Source organism: Prionailurus viverrinus, chromosome A3 (assembly GCF_022837055.1).
Source record: "Prionailurus viverrinus isolate Anna chromosome A3, UM_Priviv_1.0, whole genome shotgun sequence".
Taxonomy (NCBI): Eukaryota; Metazoa; Chordata; class Mammalia; order Carnivora; family Felidae; genus Prionailurus; species Prionailurus viverrinus.
Window position 1 is genome coordinate 74,466,851 of NC_062563.1, and position 19,604 is coordinate 74,486,454.

Below are 19,604 nucleotides of genomic sequence, written 5' to 3' on the forward strand. Positions count from 1 at the left end.
AACTATTTTTATCCACCATGATTTCCATGCTTCATTACTTCAGTAAAGATCTATCCCAACAAAAAGACTTAGAACAAATGTTAATAAAAGATACCTGTGAAGGAACACATTTTCAAAGGACAAAAGATGGTATTTGATGAAATGCTAGTTATTGGGAATATCTGCTGTACCTGACACATTTATTTACTCATTAATAATATTCATTTACATTTTCCAGTCAGCACATGAGAAACCAAATTTTACCAATCTCTCTAAGTTGTTTGGAATTTTAATACACTCCATGGCCAAGTAAATTTCATTTAAAAATCAAATTCTAATATAGTGCAAAATGTTAAATGAATTCACAGCCATCATTGCAGTTCTAATTGCATGCTTTATCTAAAGACTAGAGAAGATTGTGCTAAATTATATGGAACGAACTAGTGTGCACTGTTTAGGCTATCCATTAACTGCCAGTCAAACTAATAACAGCAATCTCTTCTCTAATTTTCCTGGTGCAGCTGTTTATAGAATATCCTGGGCGTGTTCACTTCAATAGATACATAATAGCACAGACATCCACAATGAAAGCTGTAGTTTTTTGTTTTCAAATTTTCCTAGAGACTGTATATTTTTTCTACCTTGCATATTCAATCACTTTCTTAAACTAACTGCTTTAAATAATCTGTAAATAAACTTAATTGTTATATTGTAGCTTTAAATTTTAAATCTATACTCTGAAGCCCAAATTCCAGGAAAACAAACCAAAAAAAAAAAAAAAAAAAAAAAGACAGAAAAGAAAGAAAAGAAAAGAGAAGAGAAGAAAAAAAGCCCCAAATATAAAAATCCTTTGTTCTTTTTACAGTACAAAATATCTCCAGCAGAGACTGGTTATGTCTTTACATGTGATTCACCAAGGAATGCTTATGTGAAATTTATACTGACTTTTCTCAAATTATCTTTAAAGCTAAATAAATGTAATTTCATCATCACTAACCAATATGAATATTCACCATATCTAAGCCTATGACTCAGGCATTTTAATTACTCAATACAGAATATAACACAAAATTATTTTTTGTAATACTGTACACCAACAATTCACTCTTTTATAACATTAATTTTAAAAGAGCTAAACTTAATGACCTGTAAAAGAGCTAAACTTATTGACCTTATTGCCTGACTGGCAACCAGTGGTTGCCAGTATTTTAGATTTCAAAGAATATAAAAATTAAAAAAATTAAGGAGACCTCCCCAAAGATTAAGGAGACCCAAATTTGCCAAGGAAGAACAATATTTTGTAAAAGAAAGATCATTTTAATACAAGAAAGATAAAAAGGACATAAATTCAGAATAAAGGACAACCTTTAAATTGGTAAGATTTAGGATTAGGAAAACTTTCTGCCAGTCTACTTATTTTTCTCATTTTAACAAATGGTAGTGAGAACTCTGACTGAGAGTCATGCTAGCAGCTGAAACAACTGATCTATATTCCATAAGATGAAAAACATTTTTAGGTCAGCTTTGCAACCGTGTAAATTCAATAAGCCTTGAAAATCGGCAACTTACAATTCCTGCCTAAGCCTTCTTATCTTTGCCTTAGCATCTGCCAGTTCCACTGACAGATGTTGTCGACTTTCTGTTCGCTTCATGCCTGGAGAACCACAGGGTGACTGTGCAGATGAAGAGGCATGGGGTAAAAAATGAAGACCATCCCGTTCTTCAGAGAGTTCTACGATAGTCTAAGGAAATATGAAAATAAACACAGAATCACTGTTAGTATTCTACATATCAGAGAACTAAACACACCAACACTATTCATTAAGTTTAAGTACTATACTGCAATACCAAAACAATTCATTGGTCAAAAATATCTAACTTTGTGATATTTAGCTATCTTTTTAAAAAGTTTCACGGGGCGCCCAGGTGGCTCAGTCAGTTAAGCGCCGACTTTGGCTCAGGTAATGATTTCCCAGTTCTTGAGTTCCAGCCCCATGTCAGGCTCTGTGCTGACAGCTCAGAGCCTGAAGCCTGCTTCGGATTCTGTGTCTCCCTCTCTCTCTGCTCCTTCCCCATTCGTGCTCTATCTCTCAAAAATAAATAAACATTAGGGGCGCCTGGGTGGCGCAGTCGGTTAAGCGTCCGACTTCAGCCAGGTCACGATCTCGCGGTCCGGGAGTTCGAGCCCCGCGTCAGGCTCTGGGCTGATGGCTCGGAGCCTGGAGCCTGTTTCCAATTCTGTGTCTCCCTCTCTCTCTGCCCCTCCCCCGTTCATGCTCTGTCTCTCTCTGTCCCAAAAATAAATAAAAATGTTGAAAAATAAATAAACATTAAAAAAATTTTTTTAAAGTTTCACACAACAGTTCATGGATTAGCTATTACTAGATAACACTAGAATTAAGACTTAATACTTTTTTCCCTCCCTAATATTTTAATAAAGGAATCAAATGTGGTAAAATAACTATACTAGATAGCAACTATTGGAAAGGTGTAAAAGACATGTTGACAAAGGAAAGAAATTAACCCAAGCGCAATATGGCTAAAACCATGCTGTCCAATAAGGTAGCCAATAGCACAAATAGTTAACTACAAATTTAAAAAGTCAAAAATACAGTCCCTTAGTGACACTAGCCACATTTTAAGTATATAACATCCATATGGAGCTAGTGGTTACTGTATTAGCACAGAAATGCAATCTTGCCATTTTCACACAACATTGCTCTCGAATTGTAAACAGGGACCTCAGCGGGACCTAAGAGAACCTCTGAGGTTTAGTTCAATTGCTCTCTCTTTTTAAAAAATATTTATTTATTTATTATTTGAGAAAGCATGCACTCGCACGAGAGAGCAGAAAAGGGGCAGAAAGAGAGGGAGAGAGAGAGATTCCCAAGCAGGCTCTGCACTGTCAGCACAGAGCCTGAATGGGGGGCTCTGCGAGATCATGACCCAACCCAAAATCAAGAGTCAGATGCTCAACCAAATGAACCACCCAGGCAACCCTAGTTTAATCTCTTAATTCTGCAGTAACATAACTGAGGCACAGAGATTGATTTGTCCATGATCACAAAACTAATAGCAATGCCAAGACTCCAGGGCCAGCCTCTTGACTTCATATCCTTTCTATGTTCTCTTTCTTAAGACTAGTTCTAATCTGCATCCCATCTCAATGCTTCCTTTATTCCTTTCTTTAGAGTCTCTCCAAGGGACATAAATCTCATTCTACTTTCCCTAAACCTGAATTTTAAGGGCTACCTAACCTACATTTACCTGACTCAATAATTTTCCTCCAATTTTCCTTTTACTGAAAAATTCTTATTCTAAACCAATTACTCAGCTTTTCTTTCAAACTTCTCGGGCAAACAGAAATTGTCTTTGTTAGTAATTTCAACTGTCTTACTCCAGGCAGAATAGGTGGGGTAACTACCTTGGGACAATGAAATCACCATTTTTGCTTTCTTATCACCAAGCCTTCTAATGCCCTCACTGAATCATTACTTTTATCCTTCTTTTTTCTTCTTCTTTTTCTTTTTTTAAAAACCACCCGTCAGAATTCATTTCTTTATCCTTGGGATATATTTCAGCACCTGAATCAAGGTCTTTTCAACTATTGCTTTCACAGATTCCAGTATGCCTATTGATAAACTATAGAATGTGACTTCTCATCAGTTCCTTTTCTCTTTACAACTCCACATCTGCTCTCTGTTCAATATATTCACATTTTTCCAATGAAGGAACCATTCCTCTCTTGTGCCATGCCTCCTTTACTACCATTACTCCCTTGGCACCTATACATATGCCTGAACCTTTAACCACTCAACTCCTCCTTTCTGCCCAGATTTTCCTGGCTACTCTATAGAGTTCCTACTCAGAATGAAACTACAAATAAGCCCTTAAATGTCATCCTTACTTTCTAATTTAACACTACCATGCCATTCTCTAACTATAGCCCACTCTCTGGGGAAAAAGAAATGGGAATGAATATTTATTGAACTCCTAGATAGAGGATTTTCCAACAAGACTTCATCCAATACTATAACCTGCAATAGAGGCATTATGTCTATTTTAAGACATAAGGAAACCGTTCTTAGGTATTTACTCACAGGATACAAAAATGCTAATTCAAAGGGATATATGCACCCCAGTGTTTATAGCAGCATTATCTACAATGCCCAAACTATGGAAACAGCCCAAATGTCTGACTGATGAATGGCTAATGTTGTGGTATGTGTATACACACACACACACACACACACACACACACACACACACACACTGAATATTCAGCCATCCAAGAGTGGAATCTTGCCATTGGCAACGATGTAGATGGAGTTAAGAGAGTATTACACTAAGCGAAGTTAAGTCAGAGAAAGACAAATACCATATGATTTTACTCATATGTGGAGTTTACGAAACAAGACAAATGAGGAAAGAGGAAAAAGAAGAGAAAGAGGCAAACCATAAAACATTCTTAACTGTAGAGAATCAACTGACGGTTACCAGACAGGTGTGTGTATGGGGGCGGGGGGGAGCGAAGATGGGTGAAATAGGTGATGGGGATTAGGGAGTGCACTTCTTGTGATGGGCACAAGGTGTTGTGTGGAAGTGTTGAATTACTATACTGTACACCTGAAACTCCTATAACACTATTTCAACTAACTTTTTAAATACTTAAAAAATTTAAAAACTCAATTATTTTTTAAAAAGTTTTTAATGTTTATTTATTTTTGAGAGAGAGACAGAGAGAGAGACAGAGAGAGAGCGAGAGAGCACATGAGCAGGGGAAGGGCAGAGAGAGAGGGGGATACAGAATCCAAAGTGGGCTCCAGGCTCTGAGGTGTCAGCACAGAACCTGACGCGGGGCTCAAACTCACAAACCCTGAGATCATGACCTTAGCCAAAGTTGGATGCCTAACTGACTGAGACACCCAGGTGCCCCCAAAACTCAATTATTTTATTAAAATAACTTCCCTATTAGATTATAACGATCTTTGATCCTTTTTTGAAAGTTTGTCAATTTGTTGCTCCCAAGCACTCTTAGCACAGGATCTTGCAAACAGCAGATATTTATTAATATACATCCAAGTACAAACATAAAAAGATGTATCAAAGCAAAGAAAAAATTCAGAAGATTTAATAATTCTTACAGAACTCCCAATTGAGGAAAAGAATCAGAGATGTGCTAGCACATTCATGGACTTCGGCAAAGGTTTTATACAACAGGAAAACAGGCATTGGAGTTAGACTCAGCAAATTACTTAATTTCTCTGAGCTCAAGTATCTTCAATCTATTAAAATGAGGTTATTATACTGACTTACAAAGACAGCATATTAAAACGTAACACAAAGCTTGGCATAAAATAAACAGTGACAATAAAGAGATCTTAAATTCATTAAAATCTCCTATTTGGTTTTTAGTAAAAGAAGAGGATTTAAGAAATACATGTTACAAGGAATTAAGAATAAGAAAGTTAAGGGGCGCCTGGGTGGCTCAGTCAGTTAAGCATCGCACTTTGGCTCAGATCATGATCTCAGGGTTCACGAGTTTGAGCCCTGCGGTGGGCTCTGTGCTGACAGCTCAGAGCCTGGAGCCTGTTTCAGATTCTGTTTCTCCCTCTCTCTCTGCCCCTCCCCCACTCACAGTCTGTCTCTCTCTCTCAAAAACAAACATTAAGAAAAATTTTAACCAGAATAAAAAGTGAAAAGTAATTAAAAACAGAGTGATACATTCTATACATTCTATACACTATACATTCTGGTAAAACAATTACAACAAAAGATGAATCAAAACAGAAAAAAAAAAAGGCTCTGTTTTGACAAGGAAGGGCATCCTGTGAGCAGCCTGAAGCTTCTTAATACTGACTGAAAGGTGATGTCCTACTTTTGCCAGGTCACCAAATGGAGGGTATTTAAGTGCATAAATGGTGCCTGCTTTAACTCCTGGGATACTACCGCTTACCAGGATATACATGTATGGGCAAAAAGGCCTGGAGCAGGCAAGTAGCCTCCTTTGTGGCTATGGAACCTTCTAGAATTAAGTGGCCAAGTGTGAAGGAATGTATTGCTTAACTTAATAAGCTGACAGTCTGGGTTCCACAGAGACCCTCCCAAGGGAAGATACAAAGCAGAAACAATTCTAATTGATGTTATTCTAAAAGGTGTCTCCCCCCGCCCCAACTCAAATTTTCTAGTAGGTCACAAGAGCCAGTAGTCTATGACAGAGCTAAGGACATTAGCATATTTCAAGTTAAAGTCAGACAAAAAGGTAAACTCAACACAATAGAAAACACTTACATGGTATGTTCCAGCAGCAGCAGTAAGAGCCACCTGTGAGTTCTCCTGCATCAGTGGCTATGAGCTACAGGGTAGCCCTGCATGATTTTACCAATCCAACCTGGCCTGAACTGGCACAGAGCCCACCTGTGTAGCTATGAATGTCACTGTTGGTGTCAGAATAGCAGTTTTATGACTTCTATACCAGTTTTATGAGAAAAGGATCACTGTGTCCACATCCATAGTTCTCTTCTACTGGCTGCAAATGGGAATGCTTCAGCAAGCACAGTGTGGCCTGGATCTTTGACACATCACCGCAGTGGACCTGGTAGGCACGTTCCTGGCCCTCATCAGCAGGATAGGAGCAAAGATTATGTCTGCAGCATTAACTCTGCAGTTCAGGCTATTGCTGCAAATCCTACTCTATTCTTTAAAAAAATTTTTTTTTAACATTTATTTTTGAGACAGAGAGAGACAGAGCATGAACAGGGGAGGAGCAGAGAGAGAGGGAGACACAGAATCTGAAACAGGCTCCAGGCTCTGAGCTGTCAGCACAGAGCCTGATGCGGGGCTCAAACTCACAGACTGCGAGATCATGACCTGAGCCGACGTTGGACGCTTAACTGACCAAGCCACCCAGGCGCCCCCCTACTCTATTCTTTTAGCATGGTGCTTGTGGATAAGCATAGTGTGGACAAGGAGCACTAGTGACGCCTATGGCCCTCTTCAACCCGGGTGACACTTTCCCCTTACAAGGAGATGGGTCTGCAAACTGAAAAGAGGCAGACCTATGTGTAACACCTGCTGTGATGGTTCTTCTCTTGGAAGTTCCGTTCTTCTTTCTACATAGTGCTATGCACATGGAAGGGTCTTGAAAATATCCTTATGTACAGATTTTTATTTGTAATTTTGGAAGTCTAATTTTATTATAGCTTTCTGTGCACTTAAAAATGAGCATGATGCATTTTGTACTCTGAAGTGTTCCAAAAAATGTTATGAATATGATACTTACTCCTTCTTTCTTTCCTCTAGCATGCCTGGTAAGTTTTGTAGAAAAGTTACAAACCACAACCATACATATGCTTTCAATGTGTTTATTCAGTGTGACACCAAACTTTCCTCTGTTTTTTTTACATAAAATTTTTATATAAAATAAAATATTTTTATGGGGTGCCTGGGTGGCTCAGTTGGTTAAGTGTCTGACTTCAGCTCAGGTCATGACCTCACAGTTCACAAGTCTGAGTCCTGCATCAGGCTCTGTGCTGACAGCTGAGAGCCTGGAGCCTGCTTTGGATTCTATGTCTCCCTCTCTCTCTGCCCCTTCCCTGCTTGCACTCTGTGTGTCTCTCAAAAATAAAAAACAAAATATTAAAAAAATTTTAAAATAAGTAAATAAATAAATACTTTAGAGGGAAAAATATATTAAAATATTTTGGAGGAGAAAACAGAAGAGCTAAAGGGAAAATCTAAATAAGAACTTGTCTCAATCTAGTTGAATAATACAAAGTTATTACATTTATGTATTATTGTGTTACACTTAATATTTTTCACAATTATTATTTTTTAAAAATGTTTATTTATTATGAGAGAGCAAGAAAGTGCAAATGTGAGTTGGGGAAGGGCAAAGACAGAGGGAGAGAGAGAATTCTAAGTAGGCTCCATGTTATCAGTGCAGAGTCCAACACAGGGCTCAAACTCACAAACCATGAGATTAATGACCTAAGCCAAAATCAAGAGTTGGACACTTAACTGACTGAACCGCCCAGATGCCCCACAATTATTTTTAATGATCTTTTCTAATTAGTCCACTGGTGGCCCAAACTGAAAAACTTTGCCCTAGAGAACGGGGTTTAAACCAGCTAGCAACTTGTTTCCCAAATAGCTTGAAACAAGAGAACACGACCAATTTTCGCTTGTTAAAAAAACAAATTCAATGAAAATGCATAGTCAGGCATGATAGGATAATACATCAAACAATCACTATAGTGTTTCATATTCCTTAGTTTTGATATAGATCATATAATGACAAATATTTTGTTCACATTCTCCAAAATAATATCCTTCTTCACCCAATATTAATAACTTCACAGAGTGAGATCAAACAATTCATACATGCCCTCAGAAGTCGGAGGACACCTTATCAAAATACAAATATAAGAAATAAAAATGGAAGAATGTTTCAGAAAAAGAATAAAGCAGTAGAAAGATGTTAATATAAAAAGAAGATAAAGCACATGGGTCAAAACTCAGACTGAAAATAAAATAATCTTAGTATTTCAGGATAAGCTTGGTGTATACTAGGGACATTTTTCAATTCTCTCTTCTTTTGACCTGTCTTAGATTTTTAAAAAAAAATGTAGTTGTCACTCCAAAATATTTCTTTATTTCCTCTATTTTCTTCTCTTGTAATGCCTGAAAAAAACCTGAAAATTTCCAACTATACTAACATGAAAGTTTTGTTCAGAAAAAAAAAAACAAAAAACCTTTAGGAATTTCTTTTTTCATTAGTCTTTCAACAAGTCTTTCATTAGTCCAAAGAGTAATCAAATTCTCTATAAATAAGTTCAAAACTGTCTCTCCCATGTAAATAGAACAACTGATCAAAGCTTTACATTCTTCTGAATGGCAGAGTACTTTGGTCTGCTATTAACAAAATATTACTCACCATCACATGCACTGAAGTCTAGACTCCTATAAAATTAGCTGTTTTCAGAGAGTGCAGGCAAAAATCCTGGTGCAATTTTACTCTTTTAAAAAAGCCAAGTACTCTTACAGGAGCCTATAATAATTCTTTTTTAAAATCACACCTCATTTACTGACTACAAAATTTGAGAACTTTTGTGAGACATTTTATTTAGAACACCTGTTATTCTCCATTTATTAACACTTATTTTTCCAACCTCAAAATGTGGCAATAAAAGTAAGAAATTAACCTTAAGCAAATTCTCATGCTTCGAGGCAATGATTTTTCCATTTGCATCAACAGTATTTTCAGTTTCACACTATTGTACTGTTGCCAGAGCTATGGAGAGGACTTAAAAAAACACAAAGGAACAAAATCAGAATAATAATTTAAAAGAATGGAAAAAAGAATATCTAATTGCAATCTCTTTACTGGTGATTTGGGGCTCTTAAATATCCTTTTTTGTTCCTGTGTTGCAAAAAATAAAGACATAAAGTACTTTATAACCTGTCCCTAGGAAACAGAGTATCAATTTGAAAACCCTCTGAAATTGCCTTTTCTGGAAAGCAAACCTTCACAATATTCTGAAAGGAATTTACAAACCTCTGAATGTTCATCTCTTTCATCTATAAGTCTTTTTAGATGTAATGCCATATTTTTCAAGAGTGGCTCTATTTCCTCCTGAGACATATCAGTCACTTCCATCCATTGCAGATCAAACACATTTTCCTGATTATGGGTTACCTTTAGGAAAGAAATCAAAATCAGCAATTTTTCTAAATGGCTAATACTTAAAAATTGGTTTCACTTTACTGCAATATTAGCTTAAATATCATACAGTCCATATCATAAAAATGAGAAGCAAATATGATGCCTAAAGAAGACCTGGTAAAAAGGCTAATACTAAGAATTACTTTTACTAAATATAATCTTTAAATAAAAAATTTATATTTGTTTTCCTGTCAGCTAAAAAGCAAAACATTTAATTCAGTCATTACTAGGGGAAGGTAATATTGACATGTTTGATAACTGCTTTAACAAAATCAATGAATTTTTCTTTAGGTAAGACTAAATTGTGCTGGATTCAAAAGCAAAAGTTTTTTAATCTTGTAGGATATATGTTATTGCACTTTTATACTTGAAAAGCTTTTCTTTACAGATTCTGTAGATGACACTGTCCCAGAACCTTAGGAGAAAAGGGCTACCAACATAAAGATTTTTAAAAAATGGAAAAGCTATATAAATGAAATACTTATTTCTTGCTTTCCATTTCTCACTGTGATTCTGATATTCTGCTTTAACTTTCACAAGAAACCGCAAAAATAATAATAATAAAAAAAAACACTTTCAAGAATGATGGCAAATTTAGTAACTTGCAATACTTAGCATTTATTCAAAATAAAATACAAACTACAAAGCTAGTATAAACAAACAAATAAATATAAGGGGAAATTTCCAAAAAACAAAAACAAAAACAAAAACCCTGGTATCTTGTGGAGTACTAATATGCTTACTGTTGACAACATTATTACTGACAAGAAGGCTGGGCTCTATGAACGCTAACAAAGAGAAAAGATGATATACGGAACACAGGTTATTCAAATAGAGAATTATTTTAAACACTACTAATTTTTACTATTTAAAAATTCTCTCTTATCTTAGTTCTCTAATCAACATGTAAAATTTAACATGATCTAGTTCTAAAAAGTCCTCTTAAGTACACAAGATTAAAAGCTCAAGACTAGATAGATGCAGAAATTAAAATCCATCTGTTAACTGTATCAATTACTTAATATTGCACAATATGTCCTAGATTTGAGTTCTTATACAGATGTTAAAATGACCAATGTGTTATAATTCAAGTAACATCTTCAATAAAAATTATACTGTGTCCATTCATTCAAAAGAAAATCACTGGAATGACTTAGTACTCGGGTTATCATCTTACTTCACATTAGTTTTGAATTACAGGCAGTGATCCATTTTCTGCTGCTTCTATTTACTATGTACTGTTCATTCTGTGCTGTCTAACAAAGACACACACTTCATTCCTCAGACACTTTCTACCTAATGTCCCTATGGATAAAGGCAACAGTACATTGTAGTTAGTTAGCACTGTGCCATGAGGATTCATTTAAGAAACTATCTCTAAAGAGAAGATACTTTGTCTAATAGCAGAGTTCATCTAAATCTGACTTTGATTTGTTCTTGCTCATCATAGGACTTCAAGTCTTTGGGGACATATAAACACACCACAAGCTTTATAAAAATTAGTATATAAAAACCGTATATAGGTTGATTACCTCTTGAATATGTGCGGCAACTGCTGCTTTTGTATCAAAATCTAAACCTTGAATTCTTTCAATAAATTCTTCTTTTTTCTGACACTAAAAGAAATGAATAAAACAATCATTCACATTTTATGGGATATAGTCCTTAATATGTTGTAAATAACTAAAAACTCAATGGGCCAGAAAGTTTGGTTATGTTTTGAACACTACAATGAGGGTTTTGTTGGTTTTGCCTTTAAATGGTCTAATATACTCACTTAACAAAAAGATAACAATTTAGAAATATTTATTTAAAAAGCATGGCACTGAAAACCCATACTATTTTTATGCTGTAAAGTTCTAAAGCGGGAAACCATTACACAACCCATGTGAGGTCAGTACAATATTATTATGCTAACTTTACAAACAGAAAAGTAAAGAATCAAGAACTTGTTTCAGGGAGGATAAGTTACTTGCCAAAAAACACAGTGAGTCAGTGGCAGAATTCGGAATACAGCCAAAAAGCTCAGTCAGTCTTTGGCTATCATCAAACAAAACAGCCTTTCTTCTTGGGAAAAAAAAAAACTGTAAGCAATTTTTACTTCAAGCTTACAATCCATTCTCACATCTTCATCCTATCAATCTTAATAAAAGAAACCTACTTTTGTGGCCCAGTTCAACATTTATAAGGTAGTACAATAAATATTTGATTTGTTTCTACAATAACATAAAGTTACCAGGGACAAAATTTAAGAATATATATATACATATATATATATATATATATATATATATATATATATATGTATACGTGTATCAAGTGGAATAAATGCAGCAATTATTTATTGTGTAACTTTAAAAAAATCTTTATATAAACTAAAAATATTATGATATAAATCTAATCTTTTTCTTTCTCAGTACTAAGTAACAGTTTAACATGCATCTTAGTATTTCTGCCTCCTGGGTCTACATCTCTTAAACTACAATCCAACTGCTAGTATAAACGTATTCTTGCAGCTACCAAATGAGAAGTGCATACAAAATAGAAAGCACTGCCTTGTCTAGCTTAAGCTGCATCTCCTGGGCCAATTACCAAACTACTAGTGAAGAGAATAGACTCACAAAAAGAAAAACTGGTTCTTAGATCATTAAGAAACTTAGCAAGGTTATGATTTACACTCTACATATTTATTATATCAAATTGTAACATTCTACTTCCATTGCCTACAATTTAACTTAACACATTCCCATCAGTGCAAAAAGTTCTGTGTCCTATAAAAACAAAATTATTAGAATGACATAATAATATTAAAATTATGGGGTGACGGTTGGCTCGGCAGGTTAAGCATCTGACTCTTGATTTCAGCTCAGGCCATGATCTTACAGTTTGTGAGATCAAAGGCTCTGTGCTGACAGCATGGAGATGTTTGGGATTCGCTCTCTCCCTCTCTCTTTGCCCCCCCACCTTACACATGTACTCACTTGCACAGTCTCTGCCAAAAATTAATAAATAAACTTTAAAATTAAATTCCTGAGAATGTACAATTTCTAGCTGTGACTAGGAAATCAGAGTTTTGGGGGAATGGGATTAAAACTAGTCAATTTAAAAATAAGATTTTTTTATCTAGTAAATAGTATGTGATAGGTCTAGTGACAATTAAGAATAACTTTCTGATAGTACATCTGTGGTATATATTAACTACCTTTTTAGTTACTATATGCCCGATTTTTAAATTTAATGCTTCCAAAGATGTTGACCTATACATAGTTTTTGAGCGAATGATCATATAAAATTGGCAGGGTTATGATAACTATGACTCACTGAAAGGTCCCCCGATTTCAACTGCCATATCTTTGTCTGCCTTCAACACATATACCTCCCTTTTCTAAGCCCTATAGCCATTATTTCTTTATTTATACTATCTTTTTTTTTTTAATTTTTTTTTAACGTTTATTTATTTTTGAGACAGGGAGAGACAGAGCATGAACGGGGGAGGGTCAGAGAGAGAGGGAGACACAGAATCCGAAACAGGCTCCAGGCTCTGAGCTGTCAGCACAGAGCCCGACGCGGGGCTTGAACTCACGGACAGTGAGATCGTGACCTGAGCCGAAGTCGGACGCTTAACCGACTGAGCCACCCAGGCGCCCCTTATTTATACTATCTTTAAGAGCTCATCGTTTAACACAGTCTCAACACAAATCAATGAGATTTCTTCTTTTACTCTTAAAATACCCACAGTTTCTACTAAATCTCATCTTTATTCAAACTCTATAAGTTTCAAGAATTCCAAATATGCTTCATAAATAGGTTAGGCTTTTTTAAAGAATGCAGAATGAAGGTTGTAGGATCTTGAGGGATAGACTATCAAGATGGAAAAGAGAATGAGAGAAGATACAACTCTGAAGTTCAATTATCAGACCAAAGTTTTATTTTAAGTGTTGTCCAATACAGTAATACAGCTGTCCAATATACCTGTCCAATACAGGTATACAGCTACTGAATACCAAAATGTAGCTAATGCAACTAAGAAATTGAAATTTTCATTTTAGGGGAGCCTGGGTGGTTGGTTAAGTTGGTTAAGTGTCCGATTTAGGCTCAGGTCATGATCTCACGGTTTGTGAGTTTGAACCCTGTATTGGGCTCTGTGCTGACAGCTCAGAGCCTGGAGACTGCTTAGGATTCTGTCTCTCTCACACTCTTCCCCTCCCCCACTCATGCTGTTTCTCTCTGTCAAAAATAAACATTACAAATTTTTTTAAAAAGAAAATTTCATTTTATTTAATAGTAATTGATTTTAATTTAAATACCCACATGTGGCTCACAGTGGCTACTGTATTGACAGCCTAGTTCCAGAGCATAAATAAAGAAGTATGGTGTTGGGGCTCCTATTGGTTAAGCGTCCAGCTTTGGCTCAGGTCATGATCTCGTGGTTCTTGAGTTACAGCCCTGCATTTGGCTCTGTGCTGACAGCTCAGAGCCTGGAGCCTGCTTCAGTTTTTATGTCTCCTTATCTCCGCCCCTCATGTTCTCTCTCTCTCTCTCTCTCCTTCTCTGTCTCGAATGAATATACATTAAAAAAAAAAAGTATGGTGTTAAAAATAGGCCTATAAATAATTTTACTTCCAGCTATGAAGACTCTTGTGAAGAAGACTAAATAATCATTACAAATTGTTTTTTTTCCACTTAAAATGAAGCTCTCTTTTATCTTTATATAAAGTTTTGAATGTGTTATGGGCACTAAAGTTATTTCTAACTCTATAATAGCAACTGATACTTAAGTCAGCAGATTACCATGATATTCTAAGAATATCTGGGAAGTTGGGATATAGGAAAAGAGCAGAAAAGTTATGTGGGTAGGAAGTTGGAGGCCTGGTGGGGAGAACTGCATTAACCCTGAAGTTCTGCATCTTTCACCAGAGTATCATCTCTTAATATTCCTCAAATTCCTTATATTTTTACTTAGTACTCTGTGCTTTCTCTTATTAAAGAAAACAGGTTTATGTTTAAAAATCATACAAAAATAAGGAAAGAGTACCCAAAACAAGCTACTGAACAATAAAACAGTAAAATGAGGAACACATGACAATGTTTTCAGTAAGAATAAGAACACTAATGACTGAACAGAGAATAGAGATCATAGTTCCATCAAAAGTAAAACCAAAATAAGCCATGTAAAATAAATAAAAATAGAAAAATTAAAATTCCCTCTTTAAAGAATGGTTCTCCCACAACCCCAAATAGAAAATAATCAATGATGGCGAGGATATGGGGAAACTGGAACTCTATATACTGTTGGTGGGAATGTAAAATGGTACAGACACTATGGAAAATATGGCAGGTCCTAAAAAAGTTAAAAACAGACCAACCATATATGATCTAGCAGTTCCACTTCTGGATAGACACCAAAAAAACGGAAAGCAGTGACTCAAACAGCTATTTGTATACCCATATTTACAATAGTATAATTCACAATAGCCAAAAAGTGGAAACAACCCAAGTGTCCATCAATGGATGGATGAACAAAATGTAGTATATACATACAATGGAATATTACATAGTCATAAAAGGAAAGACACTCTGACACATGCTACAACATGGATGAACCTTAAAGACATTACGCTAAGTGAAGTAAATCAGTTATAGAAGGACAAATACTGTATGATTCCACTTATGTGATGTCCTAGATTAGTCAAATTCATAAAGACAAGGTGGAATGGTGGTTGCCGGGGGTTGGAGGTAAAAGAGATATAGGGAATTACTGTTTAACAGGTATAGAGTTGCAGTTTGGAAGATGAGAAAAGTTCTGAGATGGGTAGTGGTGACGGCTGCACAACAATGTGAATGTACTTAATGCTAATGAACTGTATTTAAAAATTTAGTAAAATAGTGATTTTTATGTTAGGTATAAATTTTCCCATGACAAAAAAAAAAACAGTTTCAGCAAAAAAATTCCCTCTTTATATTAAGCTACATTTGCTATTTTCATGTATTCTCAGAAAAATAAATGCCTCAACTAGAAGCTATGTATTATTTCCCCAAATGTAATGGAATAATTAATGTTCTAAAATGTTAATTTTTAAGATGGTTTACAGATAACTGGTAGAAAAACATCAGAGTGTAGCCCTCAAGCTGAGCAAGTTCAAAAACAGTTTTCTGAATCAAATATGAGTCTTGTAATTGCTTATGAGGGCACACATAAAGATCAAAATTTTAATTCCAATCACACTTGACACTCAGTTACTTTCAATACTATGCAAACTGGTGAAAGTCCAAAATAAATAATACTTTTGGAGACTGAAGAGCCAGCACTAATATAAACCTAAGTTCTGCTGAATTTTACATGGTCTTTGAAGAAAGAAATTGGGAATCTTCTCTCAACTATCTCATGGCTCAGATGCAGAGCTATGTGTCCATAAAAATTTTAGCTAATACTCAGAACTGGTTTAGAAGATTTGTTACCCACTGAACAAGATCCTGTGGAACTGGACTGGTTTAATTAGTCAATAATGAAAATATATAAGCCCTGGCCTTGAAAAGTCTTCTTTGTATTCAAAGTTATTCCTGTGGTTTATGTTTATGTATAACTGAAGATAAAAAAGTCTTAATGTTTTCCAATTTTCTTATGCTTCTTTCCATTTCTATTTCTTTTTATGAATATAGCATCTTTTAAAACTTGTGGCTCACTCAATTCTTGAACTTTAGTATCATATCAGCAAACTTTAACTTGCTATTTCTACCTATGAATCACAAGTATAACAAAAAACTAATCCTGATGTGGAAAAACATATTTATGCAAGTTATAACATTAAATGTCAGACTTTTAACCTGTTGAATTACACAGGAATAGATTTTCTGTAATTCAGATTATATTTTAGACAGTGTTTAAACAATAGTTGTTGGCTATTTAGCTTTGTCAACAGTTTCTTCTGAAGTACATTTTGGCCCTTCAGTATCCACAAAGATTTCACACTGTTCATACAGGCAGTTAAAGGGGCTGACAGGGAGATTCTGATTGTTACCCATTTGATGTCATTAGCATCAGCAGCTCCCAAATACCTACAGGATGAAATCTAAATTCTATCTTAAATATAGGATATGAGAGAATTATAGAAAATAGGGTAGGGGTTAGCAGCTTAGATTTTATAATATTTTTTTATTGCTTTTACAAATGGTAATAATGGTTTCTTTAATATTTTATTTAGGCTTTCCCTAAACTGTTCATAAAAAGTCCTTAGTTCTGCTCTGTTTCTCCTGTCAATTTTAGTAACCAGCAATAACCAAATAGTAACCAGGAGTTACAACCAAATTTATGCTGTCACTATGTTACTTAAATTTACATAACGCTCATCAGTAGTGGGTATTTTTTTTATTTTTTATTTTTTAAATTTTTAATGTTTATTTATTTTTGAGAGAGGAATGCACAGAGTGTAAGCAGGGGAGGGGCAGAGAGAAAGGGAGACACAGAATCCGAAGCAGGGTCCAGGCCCTGAGCTCTCAGCACAAAGCCCGATGCAGGGCTTGAACTCACAAACCATGAGATCATGACCTGAGCTGAAGTCGGACGCTTACCCAACTGAGCCACCCAGGCGCCCCAGTAGTGGGTATTTTTAAAAGCAAATAAAGTATTTAAGGCTGTAAATAATTAAGGCTGTGTTTCTAATTTAGGATCTGACGACCAAATTAGAATACCAATGACTATAAACACTGTATTTGCTTAATATTTAGACAATTACAAAGTAAACACCTGTATATTACACAGCATGAAACTTAAATAACATGCGATGTGTAAGTATATAGCTCCCAAGCAATCAGCTCTAAAAACCACACTCTCTCAGATATATAATTTCTGGCATATGATGTAAAAACTTACTCACGGTCACAATATTTATTTGTTTACAAATAAATTCATTCCACAAATAACTGAGATAGTTTAACACTATAATCACTCATCCAAAAAATGGCTGATTAAAGGAAAAATCAGCATAGAGAAATATATTTTGAAGTCAGACAAGAGTTTAATCTTAACTCTCTGGCCTGTTGGAAATACGAATCTAGAGCAACCATCTTGGTTTGTCAGGTACAGTCCCAGTTTACACATGCAGTTCCACCGTAATTGTTAACAGTTCTCTTTTCCTACTCTCACAAATGTCTTCATTAGGGGAACTTACAAATCACCTGACCTAAATACCAACCTCTTCGTGTGAAAAAAGAAATTACAAGAAAACCTATATAAAGAATCATACCTGAAAGAAAGTAGGCTTTCGATAAGCCACAGCCTGCTCTTATTATTATAATCAGTTATCAAAAGGGCAATATAATAACCCAGACTCCTAAATAACATTTTTCATAATTTCTGCTTCTTTCTGTTGCTAATCCTTTCTCTTCTGTAGCACACATACATAAACACATAAATCATAAGGATATTTGGGAGAAGTTTTTAAGAGTACCCCTAAGAAAATTTGAAATACCTGGGGTCACTAGAAGCCTCAGAATTAAAAAAATATACACAGTTTTTAAATGATACAGCTAGCTGATAATATAACTAAAGTTTGAAATGAAGTAACAGAGTGTTTTCCTTCAAAATGTCCTTAGGTTATAGTTATTTAAAAGTTCCTAATGTAGACTTTGAAAAGCAATAGCCCATCTTTAAGTCTTTCAAAAACTACAGCCTGAAAAAATATATAAAGAAGTTATTAAAATGAAAATATGAAGAAATATTTTAACTTACCTGAACTGCACAACCCAGTAAAAGTAAAAGCAACTTTTTAACTTCTTCTGTGCCTTGTTCTGAAATAAAAATGATTGCTAAGTACTACATTTCACTTTAGTTCCACTCTCTTTCTTACATTGGTAGAATTCATTGTTAAGTTACTATTCACAGCAACTTGACCCAAGGATTAAGTCTGCAAGTATAGTGAAGAATTCAAAAAAGCAGCTCTGTGTGCACAGTGTGGTAACAGCAGAAGAAATGACCAAGGATGTCCATTTTGAAGGGTTACAGTATAGACAAAATGCGCTTCAATGCTCTATCCAATAAAGTGTGCTAATTATAAATCCACTAGTTTTCCATAAATTATTATACCACACCAGTATATCAAATGAAGAACAGTTGACATAGGGGCATGCCATAAATTCAGTCAAAATGGTTCCTCATAGGTCTGGCTTCTTTTTAGGTCTATTAATGTTCTCTTTCTAAAACACATATATGGATCCATCTACCTATAAAATTTAAATGGCTTTACACTGTGTAGACTCATGAGAATCCAAACCTTAAATGTTATAGCCAGGCTGGTAAAAATGAACATTTATAATAAACTGGATAAAATTAATGGTCTGTAACAGAACTGGATAGTACATTTGCTGTGCAACAGCACTCAATTCAGATTTTCTCAAAACATACATCTGACAAAAAAAAAAAAAAAACGTCACTTCTTTGGGCAGAATTTCACCATCAGGCCAATCTGTCCATAATAAAGTCCAAACCTTCTTTTCAAACATTTCCTCCTACTCTCCAGGAAACAATCTATTTTCTTAGCCACACCTGATCACCGTTCCCCAAATATATACACATCTACACTCCTCTGCCTTCACTTCTGTTACTCTCTCTGCTTGTCTTTCTTCCCTACACCATCCCTCTAGTGAGTTACTTACTAATCACGATCCTAGGCACCACTCTAATATCTCTGTGTAGTCTTCCCTGACCAAACCAGCCACCAGTGGTCCCCAACCCTCTCTTATCTGCCAACTATAAGAATAACGGCTCCATATTTCACATGCCTTAATACTTTTACAGAGCTCTATTTTGTATTAATTATTACATGGTTTCCCAGTCATCTGTGCATCTCTCACCAAAACACAAGATTCTGCAAAGTACAGACCATTTTCTTTATATTCCTGGTCT

General features: G+C 35.2%; 1 protein-coding gene and 1 pseudogene across 6 annotated transcripts in view; one reads left to right on the forward strand and one right to left on the reverse strand.

The window, feature by feature from the left end:
* The window catches only part of CCDC88A (coiled-coil domain containing 88A), a 148,384-nt gene that overhangs the window by 74,851 nt on the left and 53,929 nt on the right, over window positions 1-19,604 (reverse strand). For all 6 annotated transcript variants that reach the window (XR_007150925.1, XM_047852924.1, XM_047852925.1 and 3 more), the window contains exons 5-8: window positions 18,432-18,490; window positions 11,236-11,319; window positions 9,536-9,676; window positions 1,549-1,721 (exon numbers count right to left, since the gene is read on the reverse strand). Coding sequence is in view for 5 of the 6 variants with exons in the window: in XM_047852924.1 (XP_047708880.1) it covers window positions 1,549-1,721; window positions 9,536-9,676; window positions 11,236-11,319; window positions 18,432-18,490 (457 nt within the window). In the remaining variant the exon portion in view is untranslated. The remainder of the gene's footprint in view (window positions 1-1,548; window positions 1,722-9,535; window positions 9,677-11,235; window positions 11,320-18,431; window positions 18,491-19,604) is intronic.
* Window positions 2,515-7,025, forward strand: LOC125162037 (sushi repeat-containing protein SRPX-like; annotated as a pseudogene).